The sequence below is a fragment of the Heptranchias perlo genome, unplaced genomic scaffold (assembly GCF_035084215.1).
Source record: "Heptranchias perlo isolate sHepPer1 unplaced genomic scaffold, sHepPer1.hap1 HAP1_SCAFFOLD_43, whole genome shotgun sequence".
In the NCBI taxonomy this organism is placed as follows: domain Eukaryota; kingdom Metazoa; phylum Chordata; class Chondrichthyes; order Hexanchiformes; family Hexanchidae; genus Heptranchias; species Heptranchias perlo.
Window position 1 is genome coordinate 11184524 of NW_027139442.1, and position 23492 is coordinate 11208015.

Consider the following 23492-nt stretch of genomic DNA (forward strand, 5'->3'; position numbering starts at 1 on the left):
TTTCTGACACAATGTTCACATCTTCACATTCACAGGACAAACTGGTCGCCAGATTGACAATTCCCGGGACAGGCTTTCCTCCCCGCTCGGCCTGTGCAGCAGATTCTCGGGGGTTAGTTGTCGTTTCCCAGCTCAGTCACTGTTAAACACTCTGAGGCCGGCGCTCCTCACAGTGTCTGGTCCCCAGATTCAGGGGCAGGAGCCAATCACAGCTGTTGTTGTGATAATTCACATCTGGTTTTAAAATATTATACTGTTCGTACACAGAAATATGTTTGGTTAAGACGATAATACAAATTATCCGCTCTGGGCTCTTCCAGTCTCTCTGTGTTTCTCTCTCCTCCTAAACTGACTGACAGACAATAGTAACTGGTGTCCTATCCGTCCCATTCTCAACACCCAGAGACGGCTAGTTACAGAATAAATTCAACACTAACAGGCAGTCCAGTGTCAGGCCGTTACAGGCTGTTTCTCCCCACCTTTCCTTATTGGACTGGAGACTGATAAATGCACAGTCAATCCGGCTCATACATAATAGAAGGGACAGTGACCGTCTCACCAACAGCACCGGAGGTCTGTTCACAAACACTGAATCAGTCTTTACCTTCCATCAGGGTGTCGATATTAAGCTCAGTAACAGTATTTCGCTTTCATTTACAGCGCTGGAGAGAGAGAAAGACAGACCGACAGATAAACAGACAGACAGAGACACACACACAGACAATGTATCAGTCTCACACTTCCTATCAGTATGTCCGTTTCACACTCAATAACAGTATCCCACATTCATATGCTGTGCAAAAGAGAGAGAGAGAAACTGACCTGTAATGTCCAGCATTCACCCAGTAACAAATTGGAAAAATTCTCCATTCCAATTGCTATTCCAAGGTGGAGTGACAGAAGATGCAGTCTCATCTCTCACTAAAATTATTTCAGAGACAGACACATTATTAATCCCATTCTCAGGGACAGTGTCACACATTTAACCCTCTCTTGCATGTTTCACCCTTTGTAATCTTGCAGCTCAGGCCCATTCAGTATTTCTCTCAGTGACCGAGAGTTTCATTCCGATTGAAATAATCTGGGACTGTTGCTGTCAGATGTTAATCCCACACGGTCGCAGCAAATATACGGACTCCCACTTTGCTCCGCTGTTTCTCCAGGATTGGTTTGAGAAATCCTCCCTCCAGTTTCGGAGTCACGCGTTGCTTTATCAGTCAGGGAGCCAAGAATGAACAGAACCCATTGGCTCATTTCACAGCCGCCCATTTTATCCATGAAAGGCCTTTTACCATCAAAAGATACCGAGAGAAACAGCAGGGATGGAAACATCGAGTTTAATAGTGAGAGATTGTAAAGTCAGTCTGGATTCCAGCGTTAGGCACTGGTGGAATCCCATCTGTTTGCATTCTGGTGCCTGTTCCTGCACTGCCTGTGGACCCCATTCCCTCTGACCTTTCTGAGAGTGATAATATACATACTGTGTGTGAGAAGGAGTTGGCTGCACTGTTCCTTTGTCTCGGGGGGAGGAAACTTCACATTCATTCTGGATCCTTCTCGGATTTGCTCAGACTCTGAAAAATTCCAATTGGGGAAAGTTTCCATCGATTTTTGTATTGCGAATTAAACCAGATATCTGCGCATGCGTGACCCAGCCCCGCCCCCAGCGCTGGTTGTTGGTGAGCAGAAGAGCGCATGCGCGCTCCCCTCCCCCAGCTCGGCCTGTGGCCGCCATTCCCTCAGTGAGCGGAAGAAGATGGTTTAAAACAGCCGGGAATGGAGAGATCACGGCCCCCGGGGGAAGGGAGCAAAGAGCAGCCTCGTTACAGCAGCTCATCGCTTCGGGACCGTGTCCGCAGATGGGCTCAGAGATCGGCATTGAGTCCAGGGTCAGGGCAGGGGAGTCCGGGGTCTGTTTGTAAGAGGCGGAGTGGATCAGGATCTGGTCCCGGAACATGGAGTGAGCGGGGGAAGGGAGAGTTCATTCTCGGGCTGTGTGTGTACAGGGTGTGTCCAGGGGAAGGGAGAGAGAATGGGAAGAACGTGCTATTTAAAATCATTGCTGTTTTCTCTCCCCAAACCAGTAGTGAATGGTCCTGGTTTAGTTCCTATCTCACCCTGTTTATTGTTATTGGACAGTGAAGAGTGGAAACAGAGCCGGACGGTAAGGATGTGGGGAGTTATGCAAAGAGCATCTATTGAAGGCACCAGGTGAGAAGTGTGAAGGGCACATTTCAAACAGCGGCTCTTTGCTTTCTGTTGAACGTTTAGTCCCATGGGAGAGGGGATTAGAAACCCGACCTGTACAAAGGGCCCTGCCCCATAGGGTAGTCCCATTCATGGATCAGTGCAGGGGTTGCATTTTGTCTGTATGTCACTAAATTGTTCAAAAACAGCCTAACACACCTGGTATGCTGAAGCTGAGTGCTGCAGTACTGCAGTCGAGTCAGACGCTGACACTGTATCACTGGTTTTCATTTGTCGAAGCACAAAATAATTATTAACAGAGCTATTAAACTGATCACTTTTGTATTTTCTACCTCACCTGTTATTGAGTAACAAGAGATAATTTTCTTTCTACAGGCAAATCCGAGAATGATCCAGAATGAATGTGAAGTTTCCTCCCCCCGAGACAAAGGAACAGTGCAGCCAGCTCCTTCTCACACACAGTATGTATATTATCACTCTCAGAGCACAGAGACACAGACAGGTAATCAGTTCCACAGTCTCAGACAGCAGAAGTAGTCAGTTCCACACTGATCCCAAGTTCCACAGACACATTTTCAATCCAACAGTCAAACAGAGCAGGTGAGGCAGACGCTGTTCCATTGCACCCGAACTCAGTCCCGCTGACAGGAAGATACAAAAATCCCAGTCCAAAGTCACACTATCAGATTGTCAATTTCCAAGAAGTGCAGAATTCGCCATGAATTAAAAATCAGATACCCCGAGATTCCAATTGAATACTAGCCCAGAACCCTCACACCCACACGGGAGTTTAATACATGCAGTATCCATTCGAATAGTGTACCATTCGAATACAAATTGCAAGTCCAAAAATCATGTACAATATCAGATTGAGAAATGCTGTGACAGTGTAACCTGAGAAACAAATTAGATACCAGTTTATAATATACTCATAGCATGAGATTTAAAGATACAGTATCAATTCCTTTACTGCAGGCTGATCGACACATTATATACCAATTCAAAAATGTCACCATATCAGTTTGAAAAAAAATATTATCATTCACAATAGTACTCACAGAGATACTGATATGATACTCGTCCAAAAAACACAAATCTTCTGATTAAAACCTCCAGCATCAAATCCTAAAGTGTATCCATGTTTACCAATTAAATACTGGGAAAAACTGTTTAAACATTAAGATAGTAAAGCTACAGTATTGAACACCATAATGTAATCTGAGAGAATAATTATATACAGATACAGAATGAATCTCACACTCAGATACAGTACAGAGACACACAAACACAGAATGAATCCCACACTCACATACAGTACTAGAGTTTGCCAGACACAGATTGAATCCAACACTCAAGTATGGTGCTAGAGATGTCAGATACAGAATGTATCACACACTGACATACAGTACCAAGGACTGACAGTTAGCAAAACCATCCCACACTCTCATAAAGCACTAGAGACTGAGAGATACAAAATAAATCCCAAACTCAAACACAGTACCTGAGATTGGCAGATACAGAATGAAGACCACACTCACGTACAGTACCACAGTCTGACAGAGTACAGAATGAATCTCACACTCACACACAGTACTCGAGACTGACAGATACAGACTGAATCCCACACTCACACACAGTACCTGAGATTGGCAGATACAGAATGAATCTCACACACAGTACCAGAGACTGACAGATACAGAATGAATCCCACACTCACAAGCAGTACCTGAGTTTGGCAGATACAGAATGAATCTCACACTCATACACAGTACCAGAGACTGACAGATACAGAATGATTCCCACACTCACACACAGTACCTGAGATTGGCAGATGCAGAATGAATCTCACACACAGCACCAGAGACTGACAGATACAGAATGAATCCCACACTCACACACAGTGCCAGAGACTGAGAGATACAGAATGAATGCCACACTCACACGCAGTACATGAGATTGGCAGATACAGAATTAATCTCACACTCACACACAGTACCAGAGACTGACAGATACAGTATGAATCTCACACCAACATACATTATGAGAAACTGGATATATGGAAATAATTCAACACCCACACACAGTACTCGAGAATGTATATGCAGAATGAATCCCACAGTCAAATAGAGTACCAGAGAGTGACAGTTACAGCATGAATCCCACACTCACAGTCAGTACCAGAGACTGAGAGTAACAAAGTGAATCTCACAGTCACCTACATTAGTGCAGGCTGAGTTACACATTACGTACCAGAGCAAAAATCTCACAGTCGCAGATCGAAAGATACCTCATCAATTCCATCAATGCTGTCTTAGTTACACATTACATACCAGTCCAAAAATCTCATCGTGTCAGATTTAAAGGTGCAGTATCAATTCTATTAGCGCAGACTGAGCTACATATTAGATATATTGGTAAATACTCATGGAGTATTATACTGAAATAAACAGTATCAATACCATTGGTACAGACTGAACTACACATTACATACGAGTCCAAAAACCTCTTAAATGATCAGACTGGAAAATAGAGTTTCAATTCTATTAGCACTGCCTGAGCTGTACATTACATACCAGACTGGAAATCCAATAAAATATTAGACTAAAAGATGTAGTATCGATTTCATGAGTGCAGACTGAGCCACACATTATATAGCAGTCCAAGAATCTCATACCTTATCAGACTCAAAGATACAATATCAATTGCATTAGCACAGACAGAGCTACATGTTACACACCAGTCCAAAAATCTCATACAGTTTAGACTGAGATACAGAATTAATCCCATTATTGCAGAATAAACTAAACATTACATAAGGGTCCAATAATTTCACTGGGAACAGATTGAAAGGTACATTATCATTCACAAAAAAGTTCATAGATTAAGATGTAATACTACTCCAAAACTCACACACATTGTTTGATTAAAGAAAATTGAAAAGTGCATGCATATTAACAAATTAAATACTCGATGAATAACTGTATATAATTTAAAGTATTAAATCTACAGTTTCAAAAACGATACTGTAAACTGAAATAAGAACACCGAATGAATCCAGACTTGCACATTGTCTCAGAGACTGAATTACAGAATGAATCCCACACTGAGATAAAGTAGCAGAGAATGGCAGATACAGAATGAATCCCACACACACAGATAGCACGAGAGACTGAGAGATTCAGAATGAATCCATCACTTATATGTAATACCCCTGAGACTGAGAGATGCAGAATATACCCCATGCTCACACTCAGTACCAGAGACTGACAGATATAGAATGAATCCTACACTCACATACAGTATCCGGAACAGAATGAATGTCACTCGCGCACAGTACCAGGGACTGACAGATACAGAATGAATCTCTCACTCAAAAAGTACCAGAGACTGATGGATACAGAATGAATGTCACAGTCACATTACTGCTGACTGAGTTACACTTTACAGACCAGTCCAAAGATCTCATAGTATCAGATTGAAAGATAAAGTATAAATTCCATTAGTGCAGACTGAGCTACATATTAGATATATTGGTAAATACTCAGTATTATACAGATATAAATATTATCAATACCATTGGTGCAGACTGAGCTACACATTACATACGAGTCCAAAAATCACATAAATGATCAGACTGAAAGATATAGTTTAAATTCTTTTAGCACCGCCTGAGCTAAACATTATATAACAGTCCAACAATCTCATACAATGTTAGACTGAAAGGTACAGTATCGATTTCATTAGTGCAGACTGAGCCACACATTATATAGCAATCCAAGAATCTCATACCTTATCAGACTCAAAGATATAATATCAATTCCATTAGCACAGACTGAACTACATGTTACTCACCAGTCCAAAAACTTCATACAGTATAAGACTGATAGATACAGTATCAATTCCTTTAGTGCAGGATGAGCTACATATTACATATCGTGTCCAAAAATCACATGTCGTGTTAGACTCAGATACAGAATTAATCCCATTATTGCAGACTGAGCTACTCATTACATACCAGTCCAATAATTTCACCGGGAACAGATTGAAACGTACATTATCATTCACAATACAGTTCAGAGATTAAGATATAATACTGCTCCAAAACTCTCACACATTGTTTGAATAAAGAAAATCGAAAAATGTATCCATATTAACAACGTAAATAATCGACGAAGAACTATATATAATTTAAAGCATTAAAGATACAGTTTCAAATACGATACTGTAAACTGAAATAAGAATACAGAATGAATCCAGACTTGCACATTGTCTCAGAGACTGAATGACAGAATGAATCCCACACTGAGATAAAGTAGCAGAGAATGGCAGATACAGAATGAATCCCACACTCACATACAGCACCAGAAAATGACAGATACAGAAATAATCCCACACTCACATAAAGTACCAGAGACTGACAGATACAGAATGAATCCATCACTTATATATAGTACCTGAGACTGAAAGATGCAGAACATACCCCATGCTCACACTCAGTACCAGAGATTGACAGATACTGAATGAATCCCAAACTCACGCACAGTACCAGAGACTGACAATGACAGAATCAACCCCACTCTCATGTACAGTGCTAGAGATGACATCTACTGGCCGTAAGCGAGTACTGTAATGAGGGAACAAATTCACATTATCTGTCGTGGTCAGAGAAACAGGATAATGTGCAATGTGATGGAAGTTTCGGTCTGCAACTTTTACTCTCGTATTTTTGCACTTTTTGACGGTGAAAAATGAAGACAATTGATTCATAATAAAGTTTTTGTTTCACTCATTCGATAGTTGTGAATTTACCCCATTGTATTTCGCTTTACATTGCGAAGTATTTCTCGCTGATATCTCAGGATGATTTACATTGCACCTCTACCCCATTTAGACTCTTATTTTCCATGCAGTATGTGGCCTCCTTATTCCCCCGAGCGAAATGCACCACCTCACACTTTTCTATATTGAAATTCAATGACCATTTACACGGCCGTTCTGCAAGTTTATTTTGTCCCAGTCTTCCTCAATATTGACTATACGCCCTAAATCGATTACAAGAATTTAACACAGCATTACAAGTAGTTTTTGGTCCAAAAAAAAATGTACTTGCAGCTCGTCTCCATTTTTTCTAAATCCCACCCGTACAATATAATGTGAAGAATGAGTTTATCTTCTGTCCCTCTCTCATCTGTAAACTTCACTGTCCCGGGGTTTGGGGACATCTACTGGCCGAAAGCAGAACTGCAACAGTTCGGAACAAATTGCTGAAACCGGACAATGTGCAGTGTGAGCGTGTTTGTGATTGGTGGCAGGTACTAAATCTGATTTTTTAAACCTGCCCATTAACCTTTAGTGTTTGTTATTGAACAGTAAACAGAGCCGGACAGTAAGGATATGGGGAGTTATACAAAGAGCATCTATTGCAGGCATCAGGTGAGAAGTGTGAAGGTCACATTTTAAACAGCGGCTGTTTTGTTTCGGTTGAACGGTTAGTCCCATGAGAAAGGGGAGTAGAAATCTGATATGTACAAAGGTCCCTGCCCAATCGGGTAGACCCTTTCATGGATCAGTGCAGGGGTTGGGTTGTGTCTGGATGTCACTAAATTGTAATATTGCCCAACACACCTGGTGTGCAGAAGCTGAGTGCTGCAGTACTGCAGTGGAATCAGACACTGACACTGTTTGTATCGCTGTTTTTCCTTTGTGGATATTAAAATGATTATTAACAGAGAGATTCAATTGATCACTTTTGGTTTTTTCTACCTCACCTGTTCTTGAGTTACAAGAGACAGTTTTTTTTCCATCAGTCAATTCGTTGAAGGACCCAGAATCAGTGTGATGTTTACTCCACCCGAGGCACAAGGAGCAGTCAGTGCAGCCAGCTCCTTCTCACACACAGTATGTACATTAACACTCAGAGCATAGAGACACAGACAGGTCATCAGTTCCACATTCTCAGATAGCAGAAATGGTCAATACCACGCTGATCCCAATCCAACAGTCAAACAGAGCAGGAGAGACAGACGGAATTTCTATTTCACAATGACTCAGTACCGCTGACTGGCAAATAAATAATTCCCAGTCCAAAATCACACCCAGTTTCAGATTGAAAGGCACTGTTTCAATTCTCACATTATTTCAGCCTGAGCTACAAATTAAATACCAGATAGAACTGACACATGGTACTGATTGATAGATACAGAGTGAATAACAATAGTGTACTCCAAGATTAAAATTAAATACCAGCCCTCAATTCACACACATTTTGAGTTTAAAGCTGCAGTAGTCATGCCAATAGTGCACCCTGAGATACAAATTAGATACCAATTCAGATGTTACCCATATTTGACTCACATGTATGTTCAAAAACCTCATGGTGTCAGAATGAAATGTACAGTTTTAATTCCTTTACTGTAGATTGAGGTACACGTTAGATACCAGTCCAAAATTCTCATACAGTATAAAACTGAAAGATATAGTATTGATTTGATTAGTACAGACTGACGTACACATTACATACCAGCACAAAAATCTCTCACAGTATGAGACTGAAAGATGCAGTATCATCCCATTAGTGCAGATTGAGCTACACATTATATACCAGTCCAAAAATCACATTCAGGGTCAAACTGAAAGGCACAGTATGAATTCCATTACAGCAGACTGAGCTACACATTATATACCAGTTCAAAAAACAGATTCAGGGTCATGCCGAATGATGCAGTATCAATCCCATTAGTGCAGAATGAGTTACACATTACACACCAGTCTAAATATATTGCGCAGCATCAGACTGAAAGATACAGTATCAATTCCATTCGTGCAGACTGAGCTACACATTATATACAGTCCAAAATTCGCATGCAGTGTCGTACTGAAATATACAGTATGAATCCTATTAGTGTGGACTAAGCCACACATTACAAACCAGTCCAAAAATCTCTCTCAGTGTCTGACTGAAAGCTAGAGTTTGAATTCCATTCGTACAGACTGAACTACACATTACATATCAGTCCAAAAATCACTTCAAGCTCATGCTGAAATGTACAGCATCAATTCCATTAGTGTTGACTGAACCACACATTGCATACTAGAACAAAAAAAAATCACAGTGTCAGATTGACAGAAAACGTATCAATTCCATCAATGCTGAATGAGCAACAAATTACATACAACCCATAAATCTCATACAGTGTCAGACTGAAAGATACTTTATCAATTGCATTAGTGCAGGCTGAGCTACACATTATATATAGTCCAAAATTTGCATATTGTATCCTACTGAAAGATACAGTAACAATTCCTTTACTGCAAACTGAGCTACACATTACCTACCAGTCCAAAAATCACATTCTTGGCCATGCTGAAAGATACAGTATCAATCCCATTAGTGCAGACTGAGCTACACCTTACACACCAGTCTAAATATATTACACAGTAGCAGAATAAAAGGTACAGCATCAATTCCATTAGTGCAGACTAAGCTACACATTACATACCGGTCCAAAAACCTCACACGGTATCGGACTGAAAGATACAGTATCATTCTTATTATAGCTGATTGAGCCCCAGTATCAATTTGATTTGTACAGACTGAGCTATACATTCCATACCAGTTCAAAAACCTCATACTTCATCTTTAAGTCTGTTACTGTATCAATTCCATTATAGCTGACTGAGCTACACCTTACAGACTAATCTAAATATATTACACAGAATCAGACTGAAAGATACAGTATCAATTCCATTAGCACAAACTGAGCTGCACACGAAATACCAGTCCAATAATTTCACAGTAAAAGATGAAATGTAAATTATCATTTACAATAGTCTTCAGAGATTAAAGTGTAATCCTACACCAAAACTCACACACGTTGTTTGATTAAAACAAAATCCAAAAGTTTATCCATAATTACAAATTAATGCTAGACAAAAGATTGTGCATACATTAATGAATTAAACATACAGTTTCAAGCAATATACTGTAACATGAAATAAGAATACAGAACGAAACCAGACTTGCACTTTGTCCCAGAGACGGAGTTACACAATGAATCCCACACTCACACGCAGTACCAGAGACTGACAAGAATAGAATGAATCCTACATTCACTTAAAGCACCAGAGACTGACAGATAAAGAATAAATCCCACACACACATACACACACACAGTACCGGAGACTGACAGACACAGAATGAATCTCACACTCAATACAGTCCCAGAAACTGACAGAGAATTAATCCCAAACTCACATACATTCTGATATCGACTGGCTGTAAGGGAGAACTGTAACAGAGTGGAACAAATTCACATTATCTGTCGTTGATACAGATTCAGGACAATGTGCAATGGGAGGAAATAGTTTCTCTCTGTAACTTCTGCTCTCGTAATTTTTCATATTTTGTCAGTGAAAATGAAGACAATTGATTCATAATAATGTTCTTGCTTTGCTCATTCGAAAGTTGCCCCATTATGTTTCACTCTACATTGCTCAATATTTCTGTCTGATTTCTCAGGACACGATTTATATTAATTCAAATAAACCGAACTGAAACACAAATAAAAACTGAGCGCAAATCTGGAAGTTCCAATGAGCGTCAAAAGTGAAAGGGATAAAACATAGAAAAAATTAAAACCGAAAATGCTGGAAAGACTCGGCAGGTCCGGCAGCATCTGTGGAGAAGGGAAGCTCGGGTTAACGGTTCAGGTCAATGATCCTTCTATAGATCAGAAAGGTTAATCCGACATAATTTAAATAAGGAACTGGAATCTGCAGAGGGAAAAACTTCAGAAAATCAATTAATTTCACTGAATCCGGGCAATTGTGTCCTGTATCCACTGTACAGATCAGGAGAAATAATAATACAAAGGAACAAAGTTCAATTCAACGTTATGGGGGAAATAAATGAATTTTTAAAATATTTTTTGAATATAAATTAGACCCGTTTGTGTTTTGGAAACACGATCCCTCTGAACATCATCAAATTCGGTTCCAGTCTTGGTGTTTCTGAATTCAGAATTCAAACCTGTTGGAATTAACTGTTTGGAAGGCAGCTATACTCACCATGAAAGCGCCTTATTTCACGAGGAGAGAGAAGTAGAGTGTTTCTGTGGAGTTTCACACTGAATTGCGCCCTTTGGATTTTTGGTACTTGAATCACAGACAATAAATAGTTCCCAAACATCAGCCCCTGAACAGACACAACAAGCTGGTGGAATTTCTCATTCATAGATATTAATAAGAGGATGACAAAAGCAAATCGGAAGAGGTTAGGAAGAAATCACAAAAACAATTACAGAAGAAAACAGGAACCACGAAATCAAATTATCAAGGTATATGAAAAGAAATAATAAATTATTCTACAGACACAAAAATAACAAAATGAAAATCAGAATAGTTTGAGTGCCACTGAGGGATGCACACGATAAACTAACAGGTAACGTCAGCGAAATGGCAGAAATATTGAATTGTTACTTTGCTCATATTTACCCGGGAGTTTAACAGGGTGAACATGATATTAAAGGAAGAGGTCAATAAAGATATCAAGACATTTAAGTTAGAAAGGGTGGTTAAACTGGTCCTGATGGATTGTATCCGTGCATATTAAATGAAGCAAGGGAAGAGATAGCAGAGGCACTGTTACATATATAGAAAAAAATCATCACAAAGTGGAATAGTGCCAAAGGACTGGATGACAGCTAATGGGATTGTTATATTTTAAAACAGGAGATAGAACAAGTGCAGGGAACTATAGACCAGTTAACGAAAGGTCGGTGGTGGGGATGATCATGGAATCCTTTACTCAATGATGCAGTAGATAAACATCTAGAAACCGAATATATAATAAAGAATAGTCAGCACGGATTTCAGAAAGGGAAGGTTTAATAGTTTGACAGAAGGTTTGACAGTTTAATTTACAGTTCAACAGAACTTATCTCCTTTTCAATTCTGTTCCATTAGAAATAAACCTCTGTGTTTGTTTTCTATGACATTATCAACCTGAGTTGCTACTTTAATGATTTGTCAATCTGTACCCCTAAATCCCTTTGCTCTTCGACCCCATTTAGACTCTTATTTTCCAAGCAGTGTGTGGCCTCCTTATTCCCCCGAGCAAAATGCACCACGTCACAACTTTCTATATGGAAATTCAATGGCCATTTTCACCGCCTTTCAGCAAGTTTATTAAAGTCTTCTTGAATTTTGTTAGATTCTTCCTCAGTATAGGCTATACCCACTAAATAATTACAAGCATTTCACACGACATTACAACAAATGTTTGCTCCAACAAAATGTTCTCCATTCCCAGTTTCTCTGAATCCCACTCGTGTAATATAATGTGAAGAATGAGTTTATCTTCTGTCCCTCTCTCATCTGCAAACTTCAATGACCCGGGGTTTGGGGACATCTACTGGCCGGAAGCAGAACTGCAACAGTTCGGAACAAATTGCTGAAACCGGACAATGTGCAGTGTGAGCGTGTTTGTGATTGGTGGCAGGTTCTAAATCTGATTGGATATCTGAAGAAACCTATCAGAGAGTGAAAGGAAAAGGTGACGTTTATCACTCCCAATGACCCAATCACAATCATTGCCTTCCACCATCCCTTATTAGCATAGGGTTGTGGGGCTGCCTATTTAATCCGAGCTCGGAGTGGATTTGTGTCATTTCTGGGTCTGAAATTGAGTTTTGAGATGCCTGAGGACAAGAAAGCAGCTCCCAAGAAGGGCGCCAAGAAAACCTTGAGTAAAGCACCAGCCAAGGGCGGCAAGAAGCGGAGAAAGTCGAGGAAGGAGAGTTACTCCATCTACATCTATAATTGTAAACAATTTTACAACACCAAGTTATAGTCCAGCAATTTTATTTTAAATTCACAAGCTTTCGGAGATTTTCTCCTTCCTCAGGCAAAACATTTGCCTGAGGAAGGAGAAAATCTCCGAAAGCTTGTGAATTTAAAATAAAATTGCTGGACTATAACTTGGTGTTGTAAAATTGTTTACAATTGTCAACCCCAGTCCATCACCGGCATCTCCACATCACATCTACATCTACAAAGTGATGAAGCAGGTTCACCCCGACACCGGCATCTCCTCCAAGGCCATGAGCATCATGAACTCCTTTGTGAACGATATTTTCGAGCGCATCGCGGGTGAGGCTTCCCGCCTGGCCCATTATAATAAACGGGCGACCATCAGCTCCCGGGAGATCCAGACCGCCGTGCGCCTGCTGCTGCCCGGGGAACTGGCCAAACACGCCGTGTCGGAAGGGACAAAGGCGGTGACCAAGTACACCAGCTCCAAGTAAAACTCCACAATCAACTGAAAAAAACTAAACACAAAGGCTCTTTTCAGAGCCACCCACAGTCTCTCTGAAGACGCTGTACCGACCCCTCTGTATGGAATCATTTTACTGTAGATAGTTTGATACTAACTGTCTCTCTATAACTCTTGTGCTTTTCTAATTTCTCTTGAAATCTGGAAGATTCTCATAATCACTGCCAGGTATAATCTATGTGTCGCTTTCTATTTAGTTCCAATAACCAAAAACGTGTCCCTGATCCTCTCATTCCCGTTCATATTCCGCCCCTTCCCCCGCGTCTGCCCCTTCATAGCCGTCTTAAGGCGATGGATTAGACTTCATTCCTTTCTCCTTTTCACGTTTGTTTGTTCATTATTCGGGAATATCACTTTGAGAACCGCAATGATTTGAAATGCAGCAACCCTGAAAGGGACGTCGCACCGAGTACAGAAAAGTCTGAAGGCTCTGTCACTGTTCGACTTCTTACACCAGGAGTCTCGGCTCCGGTTTCGATCGCGCTGCAGCTCCAGTGAACAGGGATCAATCCACAATCTGTGGTTTGTTACTTTTACAAAGATTGAGCTGGAATCTGCCCCGTTACAAAATGGGACTTTATTCCCGCCGGATTGAAAGCGAACGATGAAGGGAGCCGGATTTTAAACGGATTGTAAAAGATTCTGGAAGTTGTGACGGGAAATGTGGAATAACAGAGTAAAAGGAGAGAGATTTTTTAATCTTTGTCTCAAGGCGACATTATTTACTAAATCCGCTTCTTGTTTTACAAATATTTTGGCGGGCTTTTCAAATTTCAAAAAAAACGGTTCAGTTCGGTATTTTCCGCCCTTTCTCATTGCCGGCTATTGATTGGCGAATAAAACAGCTCTCTGATTGGGCTGTTCGCTGAACCAATGAGATTGAGAACAGATTGACCAATTACAAGTGCCCCCACTTTATACCTCCAGAAGGTATAAGAAGGGCGAGTGCGGGAGGATTTCTTCATTCTTTGTGAAAGTGTTTGTGAGATTGTGGAAATGTCTGGAAGAGGAAAAACCGGCGGGAAAGCTCGGGCCAAGGCCAAGTCTCGCTCATCCCGGGCCGGACTGCAGTTCCCTGTGGGCCGTGTTCACAGGCTCCTGCGAAAGGGGAACTATGCTGAACGTGTGGGTGCCGGAGCCCCGGTCTATCTGGCTGCTGTGCTCGAGTATCTGACGGCTGAAATCCTCGAGCTGGCCGGCAACGCGGCCCGCGACAATAAGAAGACCCGTATCATCCCCAGACACCTGCAGCTGGCCATCCGCAACGACGAGGAGCTCAACAAGCTGCTGGGACGGGTGACCATCGCTCAGGGCGGGGTGCTGCCGAATATCCAGGCCGTGCTGCTGCCGAAGAAAACCAGCAATGTGAGCTCCAAGAGCAAGTAAATCGGCCAAGATTTAATCTGATAAACCCAAAGGCTCTTTTCAGAGCCACCCACTGTATCTGTGAAAGGGCTGGTCACTGTCTGAAGAGACTGACCTATTGATCAGAGTTGTCCCCGGTCTACGTTGATATATTACATCACTATAGAGGTTAAAGGAATGGGAGCCAATGTAACTCACCGAGCACATGGGTGACAGGTGAAAGTGAGTTGGTGGGAGTAGAATAGGGCAACGGAGATTTGGAGGAGTTCATGTTTACAGAGGGTGGAAGATCGGAGGCTGACCAGGAGAGCATTGGAATAGCAAAGTCTGGAGGTAACAAGGGAATGGATGAGGGTTTCAGCTGAGGCAGGGGCGGAGACGCGCGATGTTACAAAGGTGGAATTAGGTCTTGGTGATCGAGCGGATATGTGGTCGGATGCTCATCTCAGGGTCAGATAGGACACAAAGGTTGCGAACGGTCATATTCCGGCTCACACAGTGGCCAGGGAGAAGTCTCTGTCCATCCCGGTCCCTGAATCGATCCAGTCCCCAAACAGGACCTGGGTCTGTCCATCCCGACCACTGAATCTATCCAGTCCCCACATAGGATCTGCGTCTGTCCATCCCGGTCCCTGAATCTATCCAGTCCCCACACAGGACCTGGGTCTGTCCATCCCGGTACCTGAATCGATCCAATTTCACACTGACTCCAGCTCTAATTCAATTCATAATAGCCACACATGACCAATCTCCATCCATTCCGGTCCCTGAATCTATCCAGTCCTCAATGACCTCAGCTCTAATTAAACTCATTTTACCCACACAGGAACTGTCTCTGTCCATCCCGGTCCCTGAATATATGCAGTCCACACACAGGACCTGGGTCTGTCCATCCAATACTTCAATCTATCCAGTCCCCACACAGGACCTGGGTCTGTCCATCCCGGTCCCTGAATCTATGCAGTCCCCACACAGGACCTGGGTCTGTCCATCCAATACTTGAATCTATCCAGTCCCCACACAGGACCTGGGTCTGTCCATCCCGGTCCCTGAATCTATGCAGTCCCCACACAGGACCTGGGTCTGTCCATTCCGTTCCCTGATTCTGTCCAGTTCCCAATGACTTCAGCTCTAATAAACACATTGTACCCACACAGGAACTGTCTCTGTCCATCCCAGTGCCTGATTCTATCCAGTCCCACACTGACCCAAGCACGGACAGGTACAGATTGCCTTCCACACCGATTTATGTTTATTAAACTATTGGGCGCCTCCTGTCAGCTACAAATCTGAAACTAATACTATCCCTCTTCCAACGGTTCCGTAGCGGCATTGATTGATTTTATTATGATAGTGATTGTGTTGGAACTGTAGTGTGCATCATTTATTGAATTTAAATTATATATTCCGCCTTTTTTTCTGGAAACCCTTGAATATCAAGCCGGAGTCTGTAAGGATTGTGTCTGAATTTGTATTTCCTATTTGATGCTGGTGAAAAATTTATAAAGGACGGTAACTGATTCCTGGAGGCGGAGCTTGAAGTTGCACGTCCGCTTGTCCGTCATTCTGAGCCAGTCTCCTCCTCTCCCGCACTTCATGCTCTGTCTGTCATTCAAACACTCTTCCCCGGCCTCTCCGATAATGTGCCTATCTCAACCAGGTCGGGGCGGGCTTTATAAATACAGAAGAAAGGCGAGGGTTTTTCATTCAGCAGCGATCTGAGTGAAGAATCATCATGTCTGGCAGAGGTAAAGGAGGCAAAGGACTGGGCAAAGGCGGAGCCAAGCGGCACCGGAAAGTGCTTCGTGATAACATCCAGGGGATCACCAAACCAGCCATCCGCCGCCTGGCTCGCCGTGGCGGTGTCAAGCGGATCTCGGGTCTGATCTACGAGGAAACCCGCGGGGTGCTGAAGGTTTTCCTGGAGAATGTGATCAGGGACGCGGTCACCTACACTGAACACGCCAAGCGCAAGACGGTCACTGCCATGGATGTGGTGTACGCTCTGAAACGGCAGGGCCGCACTCTCTATGGATTCGGCGGCTGAACGACTCGACCCTTTCTAACCGGACACAAAACAAAGGCTCTTCTAAGAGCCACCCACCGCCTCACAGAGAGAGCACTGACCTGGGAACTGGTGCGGGGTTATATTGGGCTAGGGAATAGTTTTATAATTAAAGAGTTTTCTGTGACACACAGTACGGTGAGCTGGGATCGGCGGCGAGCTGCACCGGTTACTGAGAGGGAACCTTCCCTTATTGAGTGCACTGAATTGTCCAGGGAACGTTACAAGTGAGTTTACCCGGAGCTGAATTCCCCCCCTCGCTGAAATGCTCCTTCACTCCATTCGCTCTGTTTTGGTTCTATTTATCAGTCAGATGTTGTGATGTGGGACCGGGGGTTTCCATGGGAGAACAGGTTGAGCTGAGCCGCTGTGATAAGGGCCCAGTTTGTGATATGGATTTTCCCTCTGACGGTTGTTTCTGACACTGATACTGAGAGGGTTTGTGAAATTGAACCGTTTGAGCTCAGTCATTGGGGACCTGGAATTACCACAGGCCCAACTGGCAAAGCCCGCTCAAAACTGAGGCTACTTCTCATTGGTTGCTTTGCTTGAAAACTAATTTCCTGAACCAATCGGAGAGACGACAATAAGAAAACGGAGCAAATTGTTGGCCACAATTGACCGATTTTTTAAAATTTGAAAAAAGCCGCCAATTTCAGTGTATGAAATAAGTGAATTACTCGGCCATGTCGTTTTTACACAAAGACTTAAAATCTCTTTGTAATAATGTTATTCCGTATTACACGTCCCAAATTCCGAGCGCTGTTTCAAAAACACATTGTCTATAACTTGCGGAATATAACCCCAATCATAGATTGCTGATATGGACAAATTTCACTTCTACCTGTAAAAATAACAAACTCCAGGTTATCAATTGAATCCGTTGCAGGGACTGAACAGGAACCGTGTGTCCTGAAAACGGAATCATGGACGAAGCCTGAAAATGAGCCAATTCTTTTCTCCAGTCGTTCATTCTGGATTGTTACACTGCGGGGAACGTGCTGCTAATATGCGGGATATTAAGATCAGTAATTAATTATTTCAGAGATTGGCTCCACAGTGAGAAAGAGGAAGGAACTAAATTCTGATTCATAGCCCTGAAAGTGGTGGTTCACGGGAAAACCGGGGGCGGTGTAAATCTGAATGAGAGCGAGAGCAAAGCAAAAGGGAATTGAATGGACCCCGGACCCGTGTTCACTTTATTGGGCAGTAAATTCTACAGAGACAAACATTAAAATGGAGTAGTTTCACTGACTTTCTTTCAATTTATCTACCAGATTCAAAGGATGATGACCGAGTAAAGCAGCAATTCTGTATCTGTCAGTCTCTGTTCCCGTATGTGAGTCGGATTCATTCTGAATCTGTCAGTCTCTGGTACTGTGTGTGAGTATCGGATTCATTCTGTATCTGTCAGTCTATGGTACTGTGTGTGAGTGTGGGATTCATTCTGTATCTATCAGACTCTAGTACTGTGTGTGAGTGTGGGATTCATTCTGTATCTATCAGTCTCTGGTACTGTGTGTGAGTGTGGGATTCATTCTGTATCTGTCAGTCTCGGGTACTGTGTGTGAGTGTGGGATTCATTCGAGATCTGTCAGTCTCTGGTACTGTGTGCGAGTGTGGGATTCATTCTGTATCTGTCATTCTCTGGTACTGTGTGTGAGTGTGGGAATCATCCTGTATCTGTCAGTCTCTGGTACTATGTGTGAGTGTGGGTTTCATTCTGTATCTGTCAGTCTCTGGTACTGTATTTGAATGTGGAATTAATTCTAAATCTCTCTGTCTCTTGTCCTGTGTGTGAGTGTGGGGTACATTCTGTATTCGTCAGTTTCTGGTACTGTGTGTGAGAGAGGGATTTATTCTGTATCTGTCAGTCTCTTGGCCTGTGTGTGAATGTTGGATTCATTCTGGATCTGTCCGTCTCTGGTACTGTGTGTGAGTGTGGGATTCATTCTGTATCTGTCAGTTTCTGGTACTGTGTGTGAGTGTGGGATTCATTCTGTATCTGTCAGTCTCTTGGCCTGTGTGTGAGTGTGGGATTCATTCTGGATCTGTCCCTCTCCCGTACTGTGTGTGAGTGTGGGATTCATTCTGTATCAGTCCGTCTCTGGTACTGTATTTGAATGTAGGATTCAATCTAAATCTGTCAGTCTCTTGTCCTGTGTGTGAGTGTGGGGTGCATTCTGTATTTGTTCGTCTCTGGTACTGTGTGTGAATGTGGGATACATTCTGTATCTGTCAGTCTCTGGTACTGTGTGTGAGTGAGGGATTTATTCTGTATCTGTCAGTCTCTGGTACTGTGTGTGAGTGTGGGATTCACTCTGTATCTGTCAGTCTCCAGTACTGTATGTGAGTTTCGGATTCCTTCTGCATGTCAGTCTCTGTACTGTATCTGAGTGTGAGATTCATTCTGTGTCTATATTTATTCTCTCAGATTACATTATGGTGTTCAATATTGTAGCTTTAATATCTCAATGTTTAAATAGTTTTTATCAATATGGATACACTTTAGGATTTGATGCTGGAGGTTTTAATCAGATAATTTGTGTGCTTTTTGGACAACTATTAAATCTGTATCTCTGAGTAATATTGTGAATGATAATGTATCTTTCAAACTGACATTTTTGAATTGGTATATAATGTGCAGATCAGTCTGCATGAAATGAATTGATACTGCATCTTTAATTTTTGTTTTGTAAGATTTTTGGACTTGTGTGTCTGTGATACTGTATCATTAAATCTCTTAACATGAGTATATTATAAACTGGTATCTAATGTGTTTCTCAGGTTATACTGTCACAGCATTTCTCAATCTGATATTGTACATGAGTTTTGGACTTGCAATTTGTATCCGAATGATGCACTATTCGAATGAATAAGGCATGTATTGAACTCACGTGTGTGTGAGAGTTCTGGGCTCGTATTCAATTTGAATCTCGGGGTATCTGGTATTTAATTCACGGCTAATATTGCCATTTTGTGAAATTGACAATCTGAAAACGAGACTTTGGACTGGAATTTTTGTATCTACCTGTCAGCGGAACTGAGTTCGGGAGAAATGGAACAGAGTCTGCCTCACCTCCTCTGTTTGGCTGTTGGATTGAAAATGTGTCTCTGGAACTTGAGATCAGTGTGGGACTGACTACTTCTGCTGTCTGAGACTGTGGAACTGATGAGCTGTCTGTGTCTCTGTGCTCTGAGAGTGATAATGGACATACTGTGTGTGAGAAGGCGCTGGCTGCACTGTTCCTTTGCCTCGGGTGGAGGAAACGTCACATTCAATCTGGCTCGTTCAAGGGTTTGCCTGTAGAAAGAAACGTATCGCATGTAACTCAAGAACAGGTGAGGTAGAAAATACGTAAGTGATCAGTTTAATAACTGTTAACCCATCAACACATCCAGTGGCACATTTGGACAGGGAAACTACTGGCAAACAGGTAAAGAATGGTCTGATTCCGGTCCTACACTTTCACGTGAGGCATCTACACCCCCAGTGTCAATCTAACTCGGACATCGATACAGGGAGAGGCTCGGGCACGCGTGCAAAGTACAAGAGATGCAAGTTTTCATTTCCGATATAGTATCAGCTTGGCACTGTTGGAAATATTTTCATCTCTAATGAACCAGACTTGGATCAAATAAAGTTTGTCTATTTTTCCTCTCCAGTTATTGTGACAGAGGCTGTTTCACTGTAACTCGCACGAATAGAACTTAAGTGTTTTCGCTCAGCGCTAGAATCAGAAGCAGTGTAAAACTTAGTGTCACATTCACTGCGGTACTCGTCACTGACACAGGAACAGACTGACAGGGACAGAATAAATCCCTCACTCAGCCAATAATAGACAAATTTCATTCATTGATTCAGCAATCGCTGACACAATAATCAACACATCCGTCACCTTCTGGAGGACAAATCTGGGTATTGGAAGTCAGACCGAGTAAGTGTTCTGGGAGGATGAGACTGTAAATAACACTTACAATAATGGCCGCAACACAATAGAGTGCCTCTTGTTGCCGATGATCAAACTCACCTGTAATTTCTGTATTCCACCCTCCCAGTTCAATGAACTGATTATTTTGTGCCTCATTTCCTATTCAATCTGTAAATTTCAACCTATTGGAGGTTGGCGACATCTACTGTCCAGAAGCGAGTATTGAACAGATCATTTGTATTCAACAACATATCGTTAGTTTCTAACTAAGCGATTTATTATTAAATTAAGCTCTGACTCGCTTCAGCCCTTTCATAGATACAGTGGGTGGCTCTGAAAAGAGCCTTTGGGTTACCAGATTAAATCTTGACCGGTTTACTTGCTCTTGGTGCTCACACTGCTGGTTTTCTTCGGCAGCAGCACGGCCTGGATATTCGGCAGCACCCCGCCCTGAGCGATGGTCACCCGTCCCAGCAGCTTGTTGAGCTCCTCGTCGTTGCGGATGGCCAGCTGCAGGTGTCTGGGGATGATGCGGGTCTTCTTGTTGTCGCGGGCCGCGTTGCCGGCCAGCTCGAGGATTTCAGCCGTCAGATACTCGAGCACAGCAGCCAGATAGACCGGGGCTCCGGCACCCACACGTTCAGCATAGTTCCCCTTTCGCAGGTGCCTGTGAACACGGCCCACAGGGAACTGCAGTCCGGCCCGGGATGAGCGAGACTTGGCCTTGGCCCGAGCTTTACCGCCGGTTTTTCCTCTTCCAGACATTTCCACAATCTCACAAACACTTTCACAAAGAATGAAGAATGACGGCTGTATTAACCCTTTTTATTGACTGAAAGATCATCTGATTGGTTGGGCATTATTACACCTCATTTGCCTATTTCAATAACCAATCAGATAGCTGGAAATTAGATGAGGGCGGGATTTAACGGCCTCAACGGACAGATCAGGAATTTTATGAATTTCAAAAAACCCGCCAGTGTCGTAAAGGACCGGATTTAGATCAATGTCGCCCTGAGCACAAGATTTTAAACCCGTTCAATTTATCTTGTCTTATTCAGCGCTACCCGTCACCAATCGCTGGCGCTGTTTTAAAATCTGCTTTAATTTATGGCTCATTCTATTATCGCTTACAAACTGTACCGGACGGGACTAAAGCCCCATTCACAGCATTCCGTGAAGTGACACGTTTCAATTCAGTCTTTCTGAAAGTGACACGTTATAGTTTGTTCCCTTCTCACAGAGCCGGGAGTGCTTCTATGAAACGAGGGACCCGGACGGAATTCTCATTCTGCCCCTATTCCGCTGTGTTTCTGCAAGGGGTGCGTTTGCTTTTAATATGGGGATTTTCACCTCAGACATTAAACATTTCTGAGATTGAATTCATAGAGATAATGGAATTGCTCCCGGGGTCATTCAGGGTGTGTTCGTGGCTGGAATAGTAACGCTTTAAGAACAAAACGAATGGGAAGGAGCGGATCAGAAACTCGCGTTCAGTTTATGGGTCAGAAATTTCAACGGTGCAGTTACAGTATCAGTTTTGGATTGGAATAATATCGCGGTATTAAAAGATACTAAGCAATTATATAGGAAATGCAGCTCTTTCAGAGAGGTTGTGGGTGGCTCTTAAAAGAGCCGTTGTGGTTTTTTTTCAGTACATTGTGGAGTTTTACTTGGAGCTGGTGTACTTGGTCACCGCCTTTGTCCCTTCCGACACAGCGTGCTTGGCCAGTTCCCCGGGCAGCAGCAGGCGCACGGCGGTCTGGATCTCCCGGGATCTGATGGTCGCCCGCTTGTTGTAATGGGCCAGGCGGGAAGCCTCACCCGCGATGCGCTCGAAAATATCGTTCACAAAGGAGTTCATGATGCCCATGGCCTTGGAGGAGATGCCGGTGTCGGGGTGAACCTGCTTCATCACTTTGTAGATATAGATGGAGTAACTCTCCTTCCTCGACTTTCTCCGCTTCTTGCCGCCCTTGGCTGGTGCTTTACTCAAGGTTTTCTTGGCGCCCTTCTTGGGAGCTGCTTTCTTGTCCTCAGGCATTTTCAAACTCAATTTCAGACCCAGAAATGACCCAAATCCGCACCGAGCTCGGATTAAATAGGCAGCCCCACAACCCTATGGTAATGAGGGATGGGGGAAGGCAATGATTGTGATTGGGTCACTGAGAGTGATGTCGCAATAATTATTCACTGTAACTCTCTGATTGGATACCTGAAGAAACCAATCAGATTTAGAACCTGCCACCAATCACAAACACGCTCACACTGCACATTGTTCGGTTTCAGCAATTTGTTCCGAACTGTTGCAGTTCTGCTTCCGGCCAGTAGATGTCCCCAAACCCCGGGTCAATGAAGTTTGCCGATGAGAGAGGGACAGAAGATAAACTCATTCTTCACAATATCTTGCACGAGTGTGATTTAGAAAAACTGGGAATGGAGACGAGATGCAAATACATTTTGTTAGACCAAGCATTGGCTTTAATGCTGTGTTAAATTCTTGTAATTGATTTTGGGATTATAGCCAATACTTCGACAAAATATACTTGCAGAACGGCCGTGTAAATGTGTATTGAATTTCAATATAGAA

At 42.7% G+C, this 23492-nt stretch overlaps 4 protein-coding genes across 4 annotated transcripts; 2 read left to right on the top strand and 2 right to left on the bottom strand.

Annotated features, from left to right (window-relative positions):
* The first annotated feature begins 12901 nt into the window (after positions 1-12901).
* On the top strand, positions 12902-13594 carry LOC137312613 (histone H2B 1/2-like). The gene is made up of 2 exons (XM_067979137.1): positions 12902-13028; positions 13264-13594. The coding sequence occupies exons 1-2, from the start codon at positions 12902-12904 to the stop codon at positions 13509-13511; spliced, it is 375 nt and encodes a 124-aa protein (XP_067835238.1). The 3' UTR covers positions 13512-13594.
* Positions 13595-14536: 942 nt separating this feature from the next.
* On the top strand, positions 14537-14926 carry LOC137312631 (histone H2A-like). The gene has a single exon (XM_067979152.1). The coding sequence runs from the start codon at positions 14537-14539 to the stop codon at positions 14924-14926; it is 390 nt and encodes a 129-aa protein (XP_067835253.1).
* Positions 14927-21277: 6351 nt separating this feature from the next.
* Positions 21278-21679, bottom strand: LOC137312604 (histone H2A.J-like). The gene has a single exon (XM_067979130.1). The coding sequence runs from the start codon at positions 21665-21667 to the stop codon at positions 21278-21280; it is 390 nt and encodes a 129-aa protein (XP_067835231.1). The 5' UTR covers positions 21668-21679.
* A 473-nt stretch (positions 21680-22152) lies between these two features.
* On the bottom strand, positions 22153-23132 carry LOC137312449 (histone H2B 1/2-like). The gene has a single exon (XM_067979002.1). The coding sequence runs from the start codon at positions 22944-22946 to the stop codon at positions 22572-22574; it is 375 nt and encodes a 124-aa protein (XP_067835103.1). The 5' UTR covers positions 22947-23132; the 3' UTR covers positions 22153-22571.
* Positions 23133-23492: the final 360 nt, after the last annotated feature.